General features: G+C 36.7%; 1 protein-coding gene across 1 annotated transcript in view; it reads right to left on the bottom strand.

Moving 5' to 3' along the window:
* Positions 1 to 16,800, bottom strand: part of sprt (PDZ domain-containing protein sprite) — a 197,816-nt gene that overhangs the window by 153,759 nt on the left and 27,257 nt on the right. The window contains exon 2 of the mRNA XM_069832088.1: positions 6,802 to 6,892. Within this exon, the coding sequence (XP_069688189.1) occupies positions 6,802 to 6,892 (91 nt within the window). The remainder of the gene's footprint in view (positions 1 to 6,801; positions 6,893 to 16,800) is intronic.

Here is a 16,800-nt window from a genome sequence, read left to right as displayed (position 1 = left end):
CAGCCCGCAACACTTCAATCTAGTTTTAAGAAGTGGGGATGGAGAAACAGCTGATACAAACCCCTCAAGTGGGATTTAATTGACTATTACACGATTAGAAGAAAGTATATAAACATTAGAAGAAATAAAGTACTCTAATACAATAAAATATTAATTGACTTGCTAAAATTCTATTTCACTAATGTTAGCTTCACCAAAAAGTTTGAACGAAGCCGCCATTTTTCAGTTGACTATGCGGGAAACAAATGACGATCGCAAAACATGTTTTACAGTACAGTAAAGAATTTGCAGTTTGAAATGTTGGCAAACAAGGAAACAAATGGTAGGGAGGTGATGAAAACAGAAGAAAGTATATAAAGATTAGAAGAAATAAAGTACTTTTTTTTTAGTAGGTTATTTTACGACGCTTTATCAACATCTTAGGTTATTTAGCGTCTGAATGAGATGAAGGTGATAATGCCGGTGAAATGAGTCCGGGGTCCAGCACCGAAAGTTACCCAGCATTTGCTCATATTGGGTTGAGAGAAAACCCCGGAAAAAACCTCAACCAGGCAACTTGCCCCGACCGGGAATCGAACCCGGTCCACCTGGTTTCGCGGCCAGACGCACTGGCCGTTATTCCACAGGTGTGGACGAATTAAAGTACTCTAATACAATAAAATATTAATTGATTTACTGAAATTCTATTTCACCGATGTTAGCTTCACCAAGACGTTTGAATGGAGCCGCCATTTTCAGTTGACTATCTATGCGGGAAACAAATGACGATCGCGAAGCATGTTTTATAGCACCGTAAAGAATTTGCAGTTTTGGCATTCTAGGGAATGGAGAAAGTTACACAACACAGAACTGCACGCATTATATTTTTCACCTGACATAATTAGGAACATTAAATCCAGACGTTTGAGATGGGCAGGGCATGTAGCACGTACGGGCGAATCCAGAAATGAATATAGAGTGTTAGTTTGGAGACCGGAGGGAAAAAGACCTTTAGGGAGGCCGAGACGTAGATGGGAGGATAATATTAAAATGGATTTGAGGGAGGTGGGGTATGATGATAGAGACTGGATTAATCTTGCACAGGATAGGGACCGCTGGCGGGCTTATGTGAGGGCGGCAATGAACCTTCGGGTTCCTTAAAAGCATTTGTAAGTAAGTAAGTAAGGGAATGATGAAAACAAATACTAGGGAAGTGATAAAAATAAACAAATGCTAGGGAAATGAACAAATTGTAGCGATAAACAGCCATGATTGGTTGAAACATACCCTTTCGTACCGTGGTAAGGCCTTGAAATAAAGTAATTTCTCTGACCATGCCCAATGGCGCCACCTTTCCTTGCTACGGGCATGAAAGCTGCGAAGTTGCGTATAGAGTTAGCCGTGCCGCGTGGCCTCTTCTAGTAATATCTCGGCATCGAGAACAGCTACAGGCTTGTGTGACCACTTGTTTGATTTGTAATCGCGAGTTCCGTAATGCTGAAGTGATGACAGCTACTACAATACACTCTGAATGGACAGTAGTAAAACATTTGTGAGGTAGGACTAATGATACCTCGCTTCATTTCAAGAAAATTGTATGCCTTTCATTAATTACTTATCTTATCATAGAGTACATCTACAGGCTGAATCAAAAGTCTGGATCCATATAAATTTCTTCCATATGCTTGATTTTCGATTACTATACGTGTTGCCAGTATTTGTAAACCAAATGCTCTACCAGTGACACATTCGATTATAGGATTCAACTATCTCAAAAGCCGCCATTTTGGATGCAACTTTGAAATTTTAAATGGAAAGGGGGTTATGTAGGTACCCAAAATCATGTGAAAGTTTCTGAAAAAATCAATGGTGCAATCTATTTTGAGATATGTCTAATCGTTTTCAAGTTATTTAAACATAACTGTCATAATGACACAAACATTAGTTACTGCATCTACAGATATTTTGTAACATGGTACAGTACTAAGGAGGCTTTGGAAAACGTGTTTTTATGCAATTCTGGTAATTAACTTTTTCTGCTTTACTGTTCGATTAACCTGTGACAGTTTCAATGCATTTTTGCCATTATTCGAAGCTTTCCTACAACAATTTTTTTTTATTTTCGTGAGGGCATTATTGAAAGAGAACGGAATTGATATCATTTTTCATTCTAGTGGGTTAAGCCAGAGAAATGTTGCAGCAGACTGGACGAACAGTTCCCTGGACATTGGATTGGTCGGGGTGGACCAATAGAATGGCCGATCGGGTCTCCAGATTTAACACCCCTTGACTTTTTTCTTTTTGGTTACATAAAGAGCTTGGTATACAAAGAAAAAATTGAGATAGCTGGGGTCCTGAATCGAATGTGTCACTAGTACAACATTTGGTCTTACAAATACTGGCAACACCTATAGTAATAAAAAATCAAGCATATGGAAGATGTTTGATTCATCCTGTATATTCTCCACTTGTAAACCAATATAACTGTGACGTATTCTACGCGCCGGGTATCCCTGATACAGCGAAGAATTTGTAGAGGAGCGAAGGAATCTAAGGGCAGTATTTTATTTACCAAAGATATTTTATTCGTTGTATGAAATATTTCAAAGCGTGTTAGGCCTACATTAATATAATCGTACCTATTTTTAAGAAGGGGGACAAGACTAACTGTACTAACTTTCGAGGAATATCACTTTTGTTGACGTCGTACTAAAATTTGTCGAATATCCTTTTGAGAAGATTAACTCCATATGTAGATGAAATTATTGGGGATCATCAGTGTGGTTTCAGGCGTAATAGATCGACTATTGATCAGATTTTTTGTATTCGACAGATATTGGAGAAAAAATGGGAGTATAAGGTTACAGTACATCTGTTATTCATAGATTTCAAAAAGGCGTATGACTCGGTTAAGAGAGAAGTTTTATATAATATTCTTATTGAATTTGGTATTCCTAAGAAACTAGTTCGATTAATTAAAATGTCTTAGTGAAACTTACAGGAGAGTCCGTATAGGCCAGTTTCTATCTGATGCTTTTCCAATTCACTGCGGGCTAAAGCAGGGAGATGCACTATCACCTTTACTTTTTAACTTTGTTCTAGAATATGCCATTAGGAAAGTTCAGGATAACACAGAGGGCTTGGAATTGAACGGGTTACATCAGCTTCTTGTCTATGGGGATGACGTGAATATGTTAGGAGAAAATCCACAAACGATTAGGGAATACGCGGAAATTCTACTTGAAGCAAATAAAGAGATAGGGTTGGAAGTAAATCCCGAAAAGACTAAGTATATGATTATGTCTCGTGATCATAATATTGTACGAAATGGAACTATAAAAGTTGGAGATTTATACTTCGAAGAGGTGGAAAAATTCAAATATCTTGGAGCAACAGTAACAAATATAAATGGCACTCGGGAGGAAATTAAACGCAGAATAAATATGGGAAATGCCTGTTATTATTCGGTTGAGAAGCTTTTGTCATCTAGTCTGCTGTCAAAAAATCTGAAAGTTAGAATTTATAAAACAGTTATATTACCGGTTCTTCTGTATGGCTGTGAAACTCGGACTCTCACTTTGAGAGAGGAACAGAGATTGAGGGTTTTTGAGAATAAGGTTCTTAGGAAAATATTTGGGGCTAAAAGGGATGAAGTTACAGGAGAATGGAGAAAGTTACACAGTGCAGAGCTGCAAGAATTGTATCCTTCACCTGACATAATTAGGAACATTAAATCCGGACGTTTGAGATGGGCAGGGCATGTAGCACGTATGGGCGAATCCAGAAATGCATATAAAGTGTTAGCTAGGAGGCCAGAGGGGAAAAGACCTTTGGGGAGGCCGAGACGTAGATGGGAAGATAATATTAAATGGATTTGAGGGAGGTGGGATATGATGATAGAGACTGGATTAATCTTGCTCACGATAGGGACCGATGGCGGGCTTATGTGAGGGCAGCAATGAACCTCCGGGTTCCTTAAAAGCCAGTAAGTAAGTAAGTAAGTTACATTAATATTAAAACCGAAAAAAAGCATGCACTCCTATTTAGTTGAAAAGTGTGACTTGAATGATAAAAAAAATGTAGGCAATATTTTGAATCATCATGGAAAAGTGATTCAAGAATGCAGATATTTTACAAATCAACAGAAAAGAAAATTGAATTTGCAGAGTGATGTTATGAAGAACTGATTTTTCAATTACTTAGCTAAGATCTATCAATAGAGTAATATGTATCAATAGGGACCACAAACAGAGCCCCTTGCACGCAATAGTAATATGCGTTACAAGAGCGGTATGTTGACGTTTTCGTGTTCGAGGAAAAGATTGAAAAAGCGAAACGTAGTTGAGCTTTTTTAATTTTCGAGAACATGAAAACAAACATACCGCTCGTGTATCGTACATTATTTTGTGCGAAAATCGTTTATTACATACCTGAAAGACGAATTTTTAATTAGTTGCAATGAAATCTCCATGTTGGTTTCTGTTTAATGACGGCAACTTCGGAACATCAAAATATCTATCTTCAACATTGTTGCTATAAAATGTTTTCTGTGTTTACTATACTCCAGCAGGCCGTGATATACGTCTGTCTTTTTTTCCCCCAGTCTATAAATGCGAACTTAAAACAAACGGTAAGGTTATATAATGATTTATTTTTCATTTTAATATTTTAACAATATTATTTATATAACATATTGCAGTAATAACATCGGCATCTGGAATCTTGTTGATTTTTTCACGGCTTCCTTAATGTTACTTGTATCAGGAATGCAATAAGTTTCGTGGAGTAGTAGACTTCACTTAATTTTTGCAAATATTTAAAAACAATAATTAACATTGCAATTTAGGTGAAATTGCAGTGGTAAGTTTCCAATTTACAATTATTACTATGTTAAACGTCTCTAAAAAATAATATGTTAAAAGCCTAAAGCATTAAAATGAATGTCGCGCTTAAGCGGTAAGAAGAGGGAAATTGTTGTGTGTGTTACATTGGGAATTCTGAATGTGATATTTCACACTTACCGCGTATTGGTTCTGTGCGGAAAACAAGCAAATACGCACGATCTCGCACAAAATATCTTACAATTTGTGTTTCCTTGCGGAACATAGTCTAAAATTAGGCCCTACATATACGTGCATTTCTTCTCTTCGACACGCTTTGCACGAAAGTTGGCGACCAAGACCTTCCAAGGCAGTTAAGGAATCTTCAAGGTCACTGGCATCGAACACGCAGACTATCACTCATGTTATGATTTACACTCCAGCTGACCCTCATGATGCCAAAAACGCGGTGAAAGGCCCGGGTCAAGTGTTTAATTACGGAACAGACCCCAAACAATAAATCAATTTTTTTACAGCATCCAAGTACTGTTTCTTCTGGTACAACTGTCAGCGATCATAGCAGCATGTCTTTTATGTGCAAACCACAAAACGAAAGCACGTCTTCTTATTTGGATGTAGCCTATAGGCTAGTAAGTTATTCATTTGTGTGTGTTATTTGAATGCTACTTAAAGAGAATTAAATTGTAAACTAGTGGCTTGTCCAGCAAATGCTGCAAACTAAGTCCATTAGACATTCAAATGAAAATTTTCCAGAATTACTTTCAATGAAGAATACCAGACATTTTGAAAGTTATTTGCTTCCATAATAATGAAACGTACTCCTTTTGAATGGTTTTTTATGCCAAATACTTTTTATTGAACCTATCTACCTTAGTTTTTGAGTTTCAACGCGAAAACGCAAGTAACAATGTCAGGACGATCAGTGGGTTTTTCACGTGGGAGTAAAGCAATAGCTATTTCAGGTCATTGTGGATTGTAGGCGAGAGTTAAAAAAAAAAAAAATGTCAGGTTCGCTATGCTTTCGAACATTAGACATAGCATCTTGGTATAGCTGCTGCATGTAGAGCTTGAAATGTAGAGGGTAAAATCATTTTATCATGCTAAGAGATCTTGCTGAAATGATCTGCTTTGCAGGTAGCTTTACCTGAGAGACTAGATTTGCATAATATATACGTCACTGTGTACGTTAACAGAAAACCACAATTCCAAGTCACACAGAGTTTGTGTGCACTTGATGTGGGTCTCTGGCGTTTCGTCAGCCCACACGAGTTGTGTGGATATAAAGGTAAAAGTTGGTGTCGGGTGGAATTCCCGGGTAGAGCGCTGGTACGTTCAACCAGAGGTCCCGGGATCGATACCCGGTCCCGGAACAACTTTTCCCTTGAAATCATTCAAATCTGCTTTACAGGGAGCTTTACCTGAAAGACTAGATTTGTATGGAGAGGTTAGTTAAACACTGCAAAGTTTTGAAATGATAAACATCTATGATGTTACTACACAGTTCATCACTGTAACAAGAACGAATGTCTAATGCTCGGCTTATACCGTTCGAGGATTTATCCCTCGCGACAATTTTACCCATCATGCATGTGCGCTACCTATCGGATTATGCTGTGAACTACTTGGCGCTCGAGAGAAAACGTCCGATGCAGACCTCTGGGCTCCACTGTATATCTGGAGTTGATTGATGAACGACAAAAAAAGTTAGTTATTTTGATTTCCTTTTTAATTAAAAATAAATAATCTTAAAGCTTAAAATGTATTCACTGTGGATGGTGATGGTAGAAATCAAAGTATTGGTGTCGGTATAAAAAGAATTGTAACTAGGAATTATCTTTGAGACGAAAACGTGACAACACCGCTTGACATTTCAAGTATTGATGAGTGCAAATATATTAATTGGACGCGTCGGCTAAATACTAATGTTGGGAATCGCAGTGAATTAAAAGATCTCGTGGATCACGAGAAGTGACTGACTCACCAGCGAGATGGAGCGCTGGCCCAGGTTCACGTCGCTGTCGTCCTTCTCCTCGTAGTAGTCGGAGTACATGAGCACGCTCTTCTTGGACGACCTGCAACACAAACAGTTCACAGTTTTGTTGTGCAAATAAAACGTCTCAGATGACTGCAGATATGGGCGGTCGTGGGAAACGATCGCAACCGGATCGGGAAGTACAGGATGCACAAAATTGTTGTCGGTACTTCAAATCAAAATCTCAGACTCATATTTATATTGCCAGCAACAAAGAACTTGCAATACAAACCGTGCTGAAAATGTTTCATAATTTGTTAACTAAATGATAGTCTTTTAACCGGAGAAAATCAAACTAAAAAATAACAGGAAATTCATAGGATCCCTGTAATTACGTGGAAAGTTTATGTTCTCAGTTGGCTGTTATTGTGATATTTACATTTTTAAGGAATTGGTTCTTATTAATTATAAGGTAATAAATTGTATGCTCGACCATGTCCAAATGTAGTAATTATACACCTGGTAGTAGCCCTTTAATGCACCTCATTAAAGTAACCTATTCATTAAAATTCAGGTGTTCAGCCAATGACAAATTACCTTTGTACCATTATAAAACCGCAAGTATCGATTATTCTCGGATATGCAATCGAAAGACAATTAGCGAAAAGTCACGGAGGCTGGAAATCCAATACTGTTGCAGAAGGTTATGTTCTGTTACTATAATAATTAGCGTTAATTGTAAATAATATTCAAATAAATTCAATTTGTCATCCCGTTTTTCAATTCTAAATCAATTTCCAGGTTATATCAAGACTAATGTTCATCTTATTCTCTACGTTACCGTATATCAAGGTCAATGAAATTCGGCCTCGGGAAAAATCAATACGTTCGCGTCTGCGCACATCTCACAATTCAGGTCAGTTCGCTATTCACTTACATAACCATAACATCAATACTTTTGAATAATTTCAAGTTAGAAATATGGTCGAGCATAAAATATCGTATGAAACTTGCCTATAATGATAATTAAGACGCTCGTATGAAAATTATGAAACTCGCTTGCGCTCGTTTCATAATGTACTATAATGTAATTTATGTGTTTAATTATTATTAATTATTTTTCCTTTGTTTCTTCATTGAATATTTACCACATATCTGTGCAAGTATATACAACGCAATTTACTGTCAGAATAGTTCCTAATCAACTGACGTTTCACGTGTTTCACAATGATTCAGTTACTTTTATCATATCTTGACGTGTAATGTCTATATTCGACCTATACAGTATAGAACAAATGAAAGGATTTGGAGGACCAGAAATTACACTGACGTCATTCGATTTCGGTTGCCATGGAAATGCTTAGGCCTACTTCAAAGGCAATAAAGTCGACAATATCAAGAAGTCTAATCCTGCACACAAGGGGAATCCTGTGTCTGAGATGAACCGTAAGTAATGTCAGTAATTTCAAGCGGTTATTCTTTGAGGGATTTCAAAGAAAAAAGTTTAAAACAATTTTGTTCGTTTTCGCTTCCTTTTCGAGAAAAAAATTGTTTTATATGAGACATTTCGTAGCGTGTTTTGGGACAAGAAACAACTGAAAATACCAAGAGAAAAAACAATGGGCATACAAGGAGGAAAAGGGGTAAGGAAAAGAATGGGAATATTAGAAGAAAAATGGGAATATAAGGAGAAAAAGGGAGAATACAAGGAGAAAAAAGTGGTATACAAGAAAAAAAGGAGAGTGCAAAGAAGAAAAAGAGAATAGGCTACAAAGAAAAAAACCAGAGTATAAGGGGAACAAGGGGAGTGCCTACAAGGAGAAAAAAATGAATACAAGAAGAAGAAAGGAGAAAAGGGAGAATACAAAGAATAAAAGGGAATACAAGGAGAAGGAGAAGAGAAGAAGGAGAAGAGAAGGAGGAATAAGGGGAATAAAAGGAGAACAAGGCAAATGAAAAGAGAACAGAGAATATAAATAGAGAAAAATAAGGAGAATACAAGGAGAACAAGGCGAATGAAAAGAGAAAAGAGGAATATAAAGAGAAAAATAAGGAGAATACAAGGAGAACAAGGCGAATGAAAAGAGAACAGAGGAATACAAAGAGAAAAATAAGGAGAATACAAGGAGAACAAGGCGAATGAAAAGAGAAAAGAGGAATATAAAGAGAAAAATTAGGAGAATACAAGGAGAACAAGGGGAATGAAAAGAGAAAAGGGGAATATAAAGAGAAAAATAAGGAGAATACAAGGAGAACAAGGCGAATGAAAAGAGAAAAGGGGAATATAAAGAGAAAAATAAGGAGAATACAAGGAGAACAAGGCGAATGAAAAGAGAAAAGGGGAATATAAAGAGAAAAATAAGGAGAATACAAGGAGAACAAGGCGAATGAAAAGAGAAAAGGGGAATATAAAGAGAAAAATAAGGAGAATACAAGTGGAACAGAAGGAGAAAAAACAATAGGAATATAAAGAGAGCTAGGAGACAAGGGGAATACAAGAAAAGCAAAGAAAAGGCAAGGAGAGTAAGGAAAAGATAAGAAAAAATTAAAAGACAAAGAGAACATGAAAAAGACAAGGAGAGTAAGGGAAAAACAAGAAGAAGCGAAAGAAAAAGAGAACAAAGAAAGACAAGGATAACAAATGAAAGACAACCAGGGCAAAGGGAAAACAACGAGAAGGGGAAGACAAGGAGAACAAGGGGAACATTAAGAGTAGATTGCATTTTTCTGTGACAGTCAACTCCCACGTTACAACTCCCTCTCCTCTCCGCCATAGTGAGAAGATAGACGAAGATTTGCGTGGAAAACTTCGCACCACGCCAACACCGTGAAAATCTAAAATCATAAGTGGGTCCGCCCGGGAATTGAATGCAGGATTTCAGCGTAGGAAGCTGGAGCTCTCTCGGGTCAGTTAGCGGTCAGTTTGGCTAGAATTCTGAGGCTATTATATAATATTTGCGCATTTTTTGCACCCGGTCAGCTCTGAACCGACTCTCGTCCGCGAACTAATTTCCTCGGGTGCTCCTCCGTTGTTTGCGGTTCCGGACCAATCTCGGTGCAGCAGCTGTTGATCAAATCGCCGCCGCGCCGGCCGTGTCTTACGGACGCAGGCAGAGAGCCGCATCCTCAGGATCAACGGCACAGGAATTCAATTGCGTGTTTGTATAATTCACCGCCCGGCGGATTCACAATAAGATTTTTACATGATTTAATAGAGACTGCTGTGGAGTCTTCTACGTGAGGGGACTGCAGGCAATTATTTAGCTTCGTATGCGGGAGGTTCAACGGACGCCCTTTGGAATACGTCCTACAGCGTTGCCATAATGCAATTCCTGTGATTTGGACAAACTACAGGAATAGCATATAAAACACCTAATTTATCAGGGAATGATGTACATGAAATATAATGATTTTAGTACTAGTCTGTCTGTGTACAGCGATTTCTACTAAACTATTGGACGGATTTTGTTCATATTCAGTATCTACGAGTCAATTTATCAGGGAATGATGTACATGAAATATAATACTTTCAGTACTAGTCTGTCTGTGTACAGCGATTTCTACTAAACTATTGGACGGATTTTGTTCATATTCAGTATCTACGAGTCAATCTGTCAGGGAATGATGTACATGAAATATAATAATTTTAGTACTAGTCTGTCTGTGTACAGCGATTTCTACTAAACTATTGGACGGATTTTGTTCATATTCAGTATCTACGAGTCAATTTATCAGGGAATGATGTACATGAAATATAATAATTTTAGTACTAGTCTGTCTGTGTACAGCGATTTCTACTAAACTATTAGACGGATTTTGTTCATATTCAGTATCTACGAGTCAATTTATCAGGGAATGATGTACATGAAATATAATAATTTTAGTACTAGTCTGTCCGACCTCAATAAAGCAGAAGTGTCAGATGGCTGCAGCACCCCAGTTCCAGTTCCAGCGCGCTGAGCGCAGCAAGGTCGAGTGAAGAAACACTTGGCCGACCTTAAGAATTCCCTCGTGGGTGATACATGACTGCGATAGAGCTGTGAAATCAATTACGCGCGTCCGTGTCAAAACTCACAATTAGCTCAACGTGCGTCTCGCAGGCAGTGATACAGATCCAGGTTTTAAAAATCTTCTCACACCTACAGCTGTCAGGACCTTGATGCCGGTATATTTATCTCGCCACTACTCGTGCCAGGGTAGTGACGGGACAAAGAGAGGCAGGAAGCTGATGTCTGCTTTAGGGACGAGCATTAATCTTCTTAACCTCTTTCAAGCTCCAGTTGTGGAGGAGTCTCGTTCGATCCCTCTCTGTTCTCCTTCAGATTTCCTTCCCTTTGCTACTTCTTGCGTCTAATATTGTTGACATCCTTCTTCTTCTCGACGACCTCCTTGTCTACATCTACCATTTTCTCTACTCTTCCTTATTTTGTAATTGATTTTTCTCTGTCTCCTCTTATTTTCCCCTATTATTTATTCGCTCGTTTTCATACTCTCTCTCGCTATCATAATATTAATACTCGATCACAACGCGATAACACGCTAGAAATTCCACTTCACACATCATCTCTGTATTCCTCATCTTTCACTGTTGCTACCTCTCGTCACTGGAACTCTCTGCCGCCTGAAGTCAAGGGCTGCCGAACATTGAAATCTTTCAAATCCAAGTTAGAAAATTATCTTATGACGAGTTGCCAAACTAACTTACTATTATGACAAGTGTTGTATTGCATGTTTCCACGTATTCACATTTTTTTTTTATGTTCTAGTGATATTTAACTTATTTTATATTTTTGTTTTCATATTTTCCGATAATGGTATATCTCTAATGTGATAAGTTGAGCTATATATAAACATAATTTTCCTTACTGTGTATACTTAAAAATATTGTATTCTTTGTATGCTTTGTACTGCACTATTGTATTACTGCTATTAGTATTATTATTACTATTAGGCCTGTTATTATTATTTTATTTATTATTATTATTATTATTAATATTATCATTATTATTATCATTACTATTCTTATTTATTATTATTATTATTATCAATAATTGTCTTATTTTTTATACTTTGTAGGCCTCATTTATTTTTGACCTGCTGTTCACATTTTATTATGCTTTTTTCTTTCTTTCTGTATGTTATATATCATGTCTGATTTCTTCTTACTTGTCGTTTACATTTTATTATTATTATCTTATTCAGTTTTGTGTGTACTTTGTAAATTTGTAGTGTTTCTATAACGCAGTTTTTACTCCTGGTTGAGTGTTAGAGAAGGCCGTATGGCCTTAACTCTGCCAGGTTAAATAAATCATTATTATTATTATTATTATTATTATTATTATTATTATTATTATTATTTTCCTTCCCAATTGTTCTTGTTTACCTCTTTTCCTCTATCTCTTCAATCTTCCCTTCATCCCCTTTCACGTTTACCTCCTCAGTAATCTCCTTTCTCTCATTCTTATGTTTTACGGCACATGCACTTGTTTTTCCATTTCTGAATTCTTCAGGTGTAAAAACGTACAAAAACTATTCCTTTAGCATTTATAAAATGTTGTTTGCAGAATAGTGTGTTTTTTGTCGTTACAGCAGCGGCCTCCACTATTGGAAGTTGATTTTACTGAATTCAGAGTTGTCAACCTAGATAAGTATGTTGAAATATTACAAATAATTGAAGCGACGGCTGGAACATTACATTTGGTAAAATTTACAGGAGCAGCAAAAATGTGTACGCGTACAACGTTGTTCTTATGAGGGTAGCAAACTTTTAAGTGGACATATTTCACGTACTGCATTGATGGACAGTTGCAAGCCAAGGAGTATAGCAAGGTAACATGACATACAACATTATTACACGGAAACACGCCGAATGAAAATTTTGTAACTTACAACGTTGTTCCAGCCGACGCTTGAATTACTCTAAGGTTGTAATTAAAACTACTCCTGCCATCTTTCGACACATATGACAAACATCTTGCTCAGAATCAGTCAGCTGTTCATAGTCTCCTTGGCATTCTCTTTATACATCTATACTAATAATAAATCTGTAGCCGAAATTTTTCTGGTAATTTTCGATTTTCCAAAAATAATTGGTCCTAACATATACAATTAACCACCCTGAAACCGAAAATCGCTTTTTTGAAATTTTTGTTTGTATGTCTGTCTCTCTGTCTGGATGTTTGTTACCTTTTCACGCGATAATGGCTGAACGGATTTCGATGAAAATTGGAATATAAATTAAGTTCGTTGTAACTTAGATTTTAGGCTATACGGCATTCAAAATACCTCATTTAAAAGGGGGTTTATAAGGGAGCCTGAATTAAATAAATCGAAATATCTCGCTTATTATTGACTTTTGTGAGAAATGTTACATAACAAAAGTTTCTTCAAAAATGATTTCCGATAAGTTTTATCCCTTGTAAAATTTTGATAGGCCTGATATTTAATGAGATAAATGAGTTTTAAAATTAAAATAACTGCCATCTAAGGCGGTGTAATGAAATAAACAAATGACTTCGTCTATAAGGGGCCTTGGATACAACAATCGAAAGCTATGAAACATAGCCTACAGAGAATGTTTCTCTGTTTGTATGAAGTAATATCGGAAGCTAAATTAACCGATTTGTATAATTAATTATTATTTCACCATTGGAAAGTGCAGTTTCTCTAGATGGACATAATGCTATAATGTTATTACTAGACATCGGATTTTTAGGCACTAAAAATTGCAGTTTTAGGCGCCTAAAATAAGCTCAAAATTTGTAAAATTAGGCTCTATTTTAATGAAAATAGGCATTTTAGGCACATCAAGGTATCATACTTATTTCTTTCACTGAAAGTTTTAGTTATACACTAAAATACGCACAAAAAAGTATGTTTAAACATTAAAAAAGAATACTATATTATATTTATAAACAGAGCTTCACAAATTTAATATATTGAAACTAATGAAATAATGATTATTGATATCAAGATTACTCATTTTGAGTTATTGAAATTCAGTTCCATGCTCAGACTTTATTATAATTATCTGCACAGTACATCACCAGAATTTTTTCTAAATTCTCCACAGTTAACCTTTGCCTTTTGTCACTGAGAATCATTTTGAAAGCAGAAAAACTTCTTTCAACCGAAACTGATGTGAGAGGCGCAAATTTTAAATTAGGTACAATAGAAACATCAATACTTACTGGAACATTTACACTTTCCCCCGATATCACTCTTGATACTTTTTCCAACAATGAAAATCCTACATTCTTATTTAATACGTTGTCCCACTTATTTTTAACTTTTTTCCCAGTTTCGCCCAAAGCAGAATGTATGTTCACTTGAGCTTCCTTTACTATTGCTATTTGGATACAAAGAGATTGTTTTTCACGTTCTAATTGTTCAATGCTTGCAGGTATGAAAGAAAAGTTTGATGTTATGTAGGCAATATCGTTTTTCACTCGTGAGTCATTCAGACAATCTTTCACTGCTTTCACACACGCTGCACTATCAGTTTCAGGTAATTTATCAATAACTGTGACCACTTCTTTAAAATACTTAGAATAATACACCACTGACTGAATCCAGGTTCCCCATCGTGTAACAACCGGCTGAGGTGGGAGTGGGATATCTGGAAAGTTCTCTCTGAATATTGAAATCCTGGATGGGGCTTTATACTATATATATATACTATATACAAATGGCTTTTAAGGAACCCGAAGGTTCATTGCCGCCCTCACATAAGCCCGCCATCGGTCCCTATCCTGTGCAAGATTAAGCCAGTCTCTATCATCATACCCCACCTCCCTCAAATCCATTTTAATATTATCCTCCCATCTACGTCTCGGCCTCCCTAAAGGTCTTTTTCCCTCCGGTCTCCCAACTAACACTCTATATGCATTTCTGGATTCGCCCATACGTGCTACATGCCCTGCCCATCTCAAACGTCTGGATTTCAAGTTCCTAATTATGTCAGGTGAAGAATACAATGCGTGCAGTTCTGTGTTGTGTAACTTTCTCCATTCTCCTGTAACTTCATCCCGCTTAGCCCCAAATATTTTCCTAAGCACCTTATTCTCAAACACCCTTAACCTATGTTCCTCTCTCAGAGTGAGAGTCCAAGTTTCACAGCCATATAGAAGAACCGGTAATATAACTGTTTTATAAATTCTAACTTTCAGATTTTTGGACAGCATACTGGATGATAAGAGCTTCTCAACCGAATAATAACACGCATTTCCCATATTTATTCTGCGTTTAATTTCCTCCCGAGTGTCATTTATATTTGTTACTGTTGCTCCAAGATATTTGAATTTTTCCACCTCTTCGAAGGATAAATCTCCAATATTTATATTTCCATTTCGTACAATATTCCCGTCACGAGACATAATCAAATACTTTGTCTTTTCGGGATTTACTTCCAAACCGATCGCTTTACTTGCTTCAAGTAAAATTTCCGTGTTTTCCCTAACCGTTTGTGTATTTTCTCCTAACATATTCACGTCATCTGCATAGACAAGAAGCTGATGTAGCCCGTTCAATTCCAAACCCTGCCTGTTATCCTGAACTTTCCTAATGGCATATTCTAAAGCGAAGTTAAAAAGTAAAGGTGATAGTGCATCTCCCTGCTTTAGCCCGCAGTGAATTGGAAAAGGATCAGATAGAAACTGACCTATACGGACTCTGCTGTATGTTTCACTGAGACACATTTTAATTAATCGAACTAGTTTCTTGGGAATACCAAATTCAATAAGAATATCATATAATACTTCCCTCTTAACCGAGTCATATGCCTTTTTGAAATCTATGAATAACTGATGTACTGTACCCTTATACTCCCATTTTTTCTCCATTATCTGCCGAATACAAAAAATCTGATCAATAGTCGATCTATTACGCCGAAAACCGCACTGATGATCCCCAATAATTTCATCTACGTACGGAGTTAATCTCCTCAAAAGAATATTGGACAAAATTTTGTACGACGTCAACAAAAGTGATATTCCTCGAAAGTTACCACAGTTGGTTTTGTCCCCCTTTTTAAAAATAGGTACAATTATGGACTCCTTCCATTGTTCTGGTACAATTTCCTTTTCCCAAATAGCAAGTACAAGTTTATAAATTTCGCTATATAATGCACTTCCACCCTCTTGTATTAATTCTGCTGGAATTTGATCGATACCTGGAGACTTGTACTTTTTCAGATTTTCTATCGCAATTTCGACTTCTGAAAGGGTGGGTTCGGGTATAAATGGCTCAGCAGTTTGTATTTCAATATCGTCCCGATCATTTCTATTTGGCCTATGTACATTTAGTAGTTGCGCAAAATAGTTTTTCCATCTGTTTAGGATTGATGGAGGGTCTGCAAGCAAGTCACCATTCTCATCCTTGATCACGTTTACCCTTGACTGATATCCGTTCTTAAATTCCTTTATACCCTTATATAAATCTCGAATGTTTTTATTCTTACTATTTGTTTCTACCTCATTCAGTTTTTCCTTCAAGGATGGGGCTTTACAAAAACATTTTTTTGTGTTAGAAATAAACGAATTGACAAGAGGAAATTCATTCCGGATTGTTTCAGAAACCCTGTGAAGGCCATGTGCTAGACAGGTTACATGCGTGAGGTTAGGATAAAATGTTTTAAGAAGTGGAGCTGCAGCAACCATGTATGAGGCAGCATCAGTACAAAACAACAGAACTTTAGAATCGTCTATATTACCTGAGTATAAAGAATGTAGGCCTTTATTTACAAAAATAAGCAATGGCTTGGCTATTCACTTTCGAAAGTTCCTTAACACATACGAGGTGTGGAATCGAAGGTCCATCAGGACTAAGTTTTCCTACTACCATATTTGCTATATACCTATTCATAGGATCTGAGGTTTCATCCACAGAGACCCATATGTAAGAATCACCTATATCCTCCCGAATGGAAGCTAAAGTTTCATTGTATATTCTGTCTAAGTAATTTTTTCTTAGGGTAGACTCAGATGGGATATTTTGTTTGCAGTATTTTTG

The sequence above is a fragment of the Periplaneta americana genome, chromosome 1 (genome assembly GCF_040183065.1).
Source record: "Periplaneta americana isolate PAMFEO1 chromosome 1, P.americana_PAMFEO1_priV1, whole genome shotgun sequence".
Lineage (NCBI taxonomy): Eukaryota > Metazoa > Arthropoda > Insecta > Blattodea > Blattidae > Periplaneta > Periplaneta americana.
Note: the sequence above shows the minus strand (reverse complement) of the source record. Positions and strands in the feature narration are given on the sequence as shown.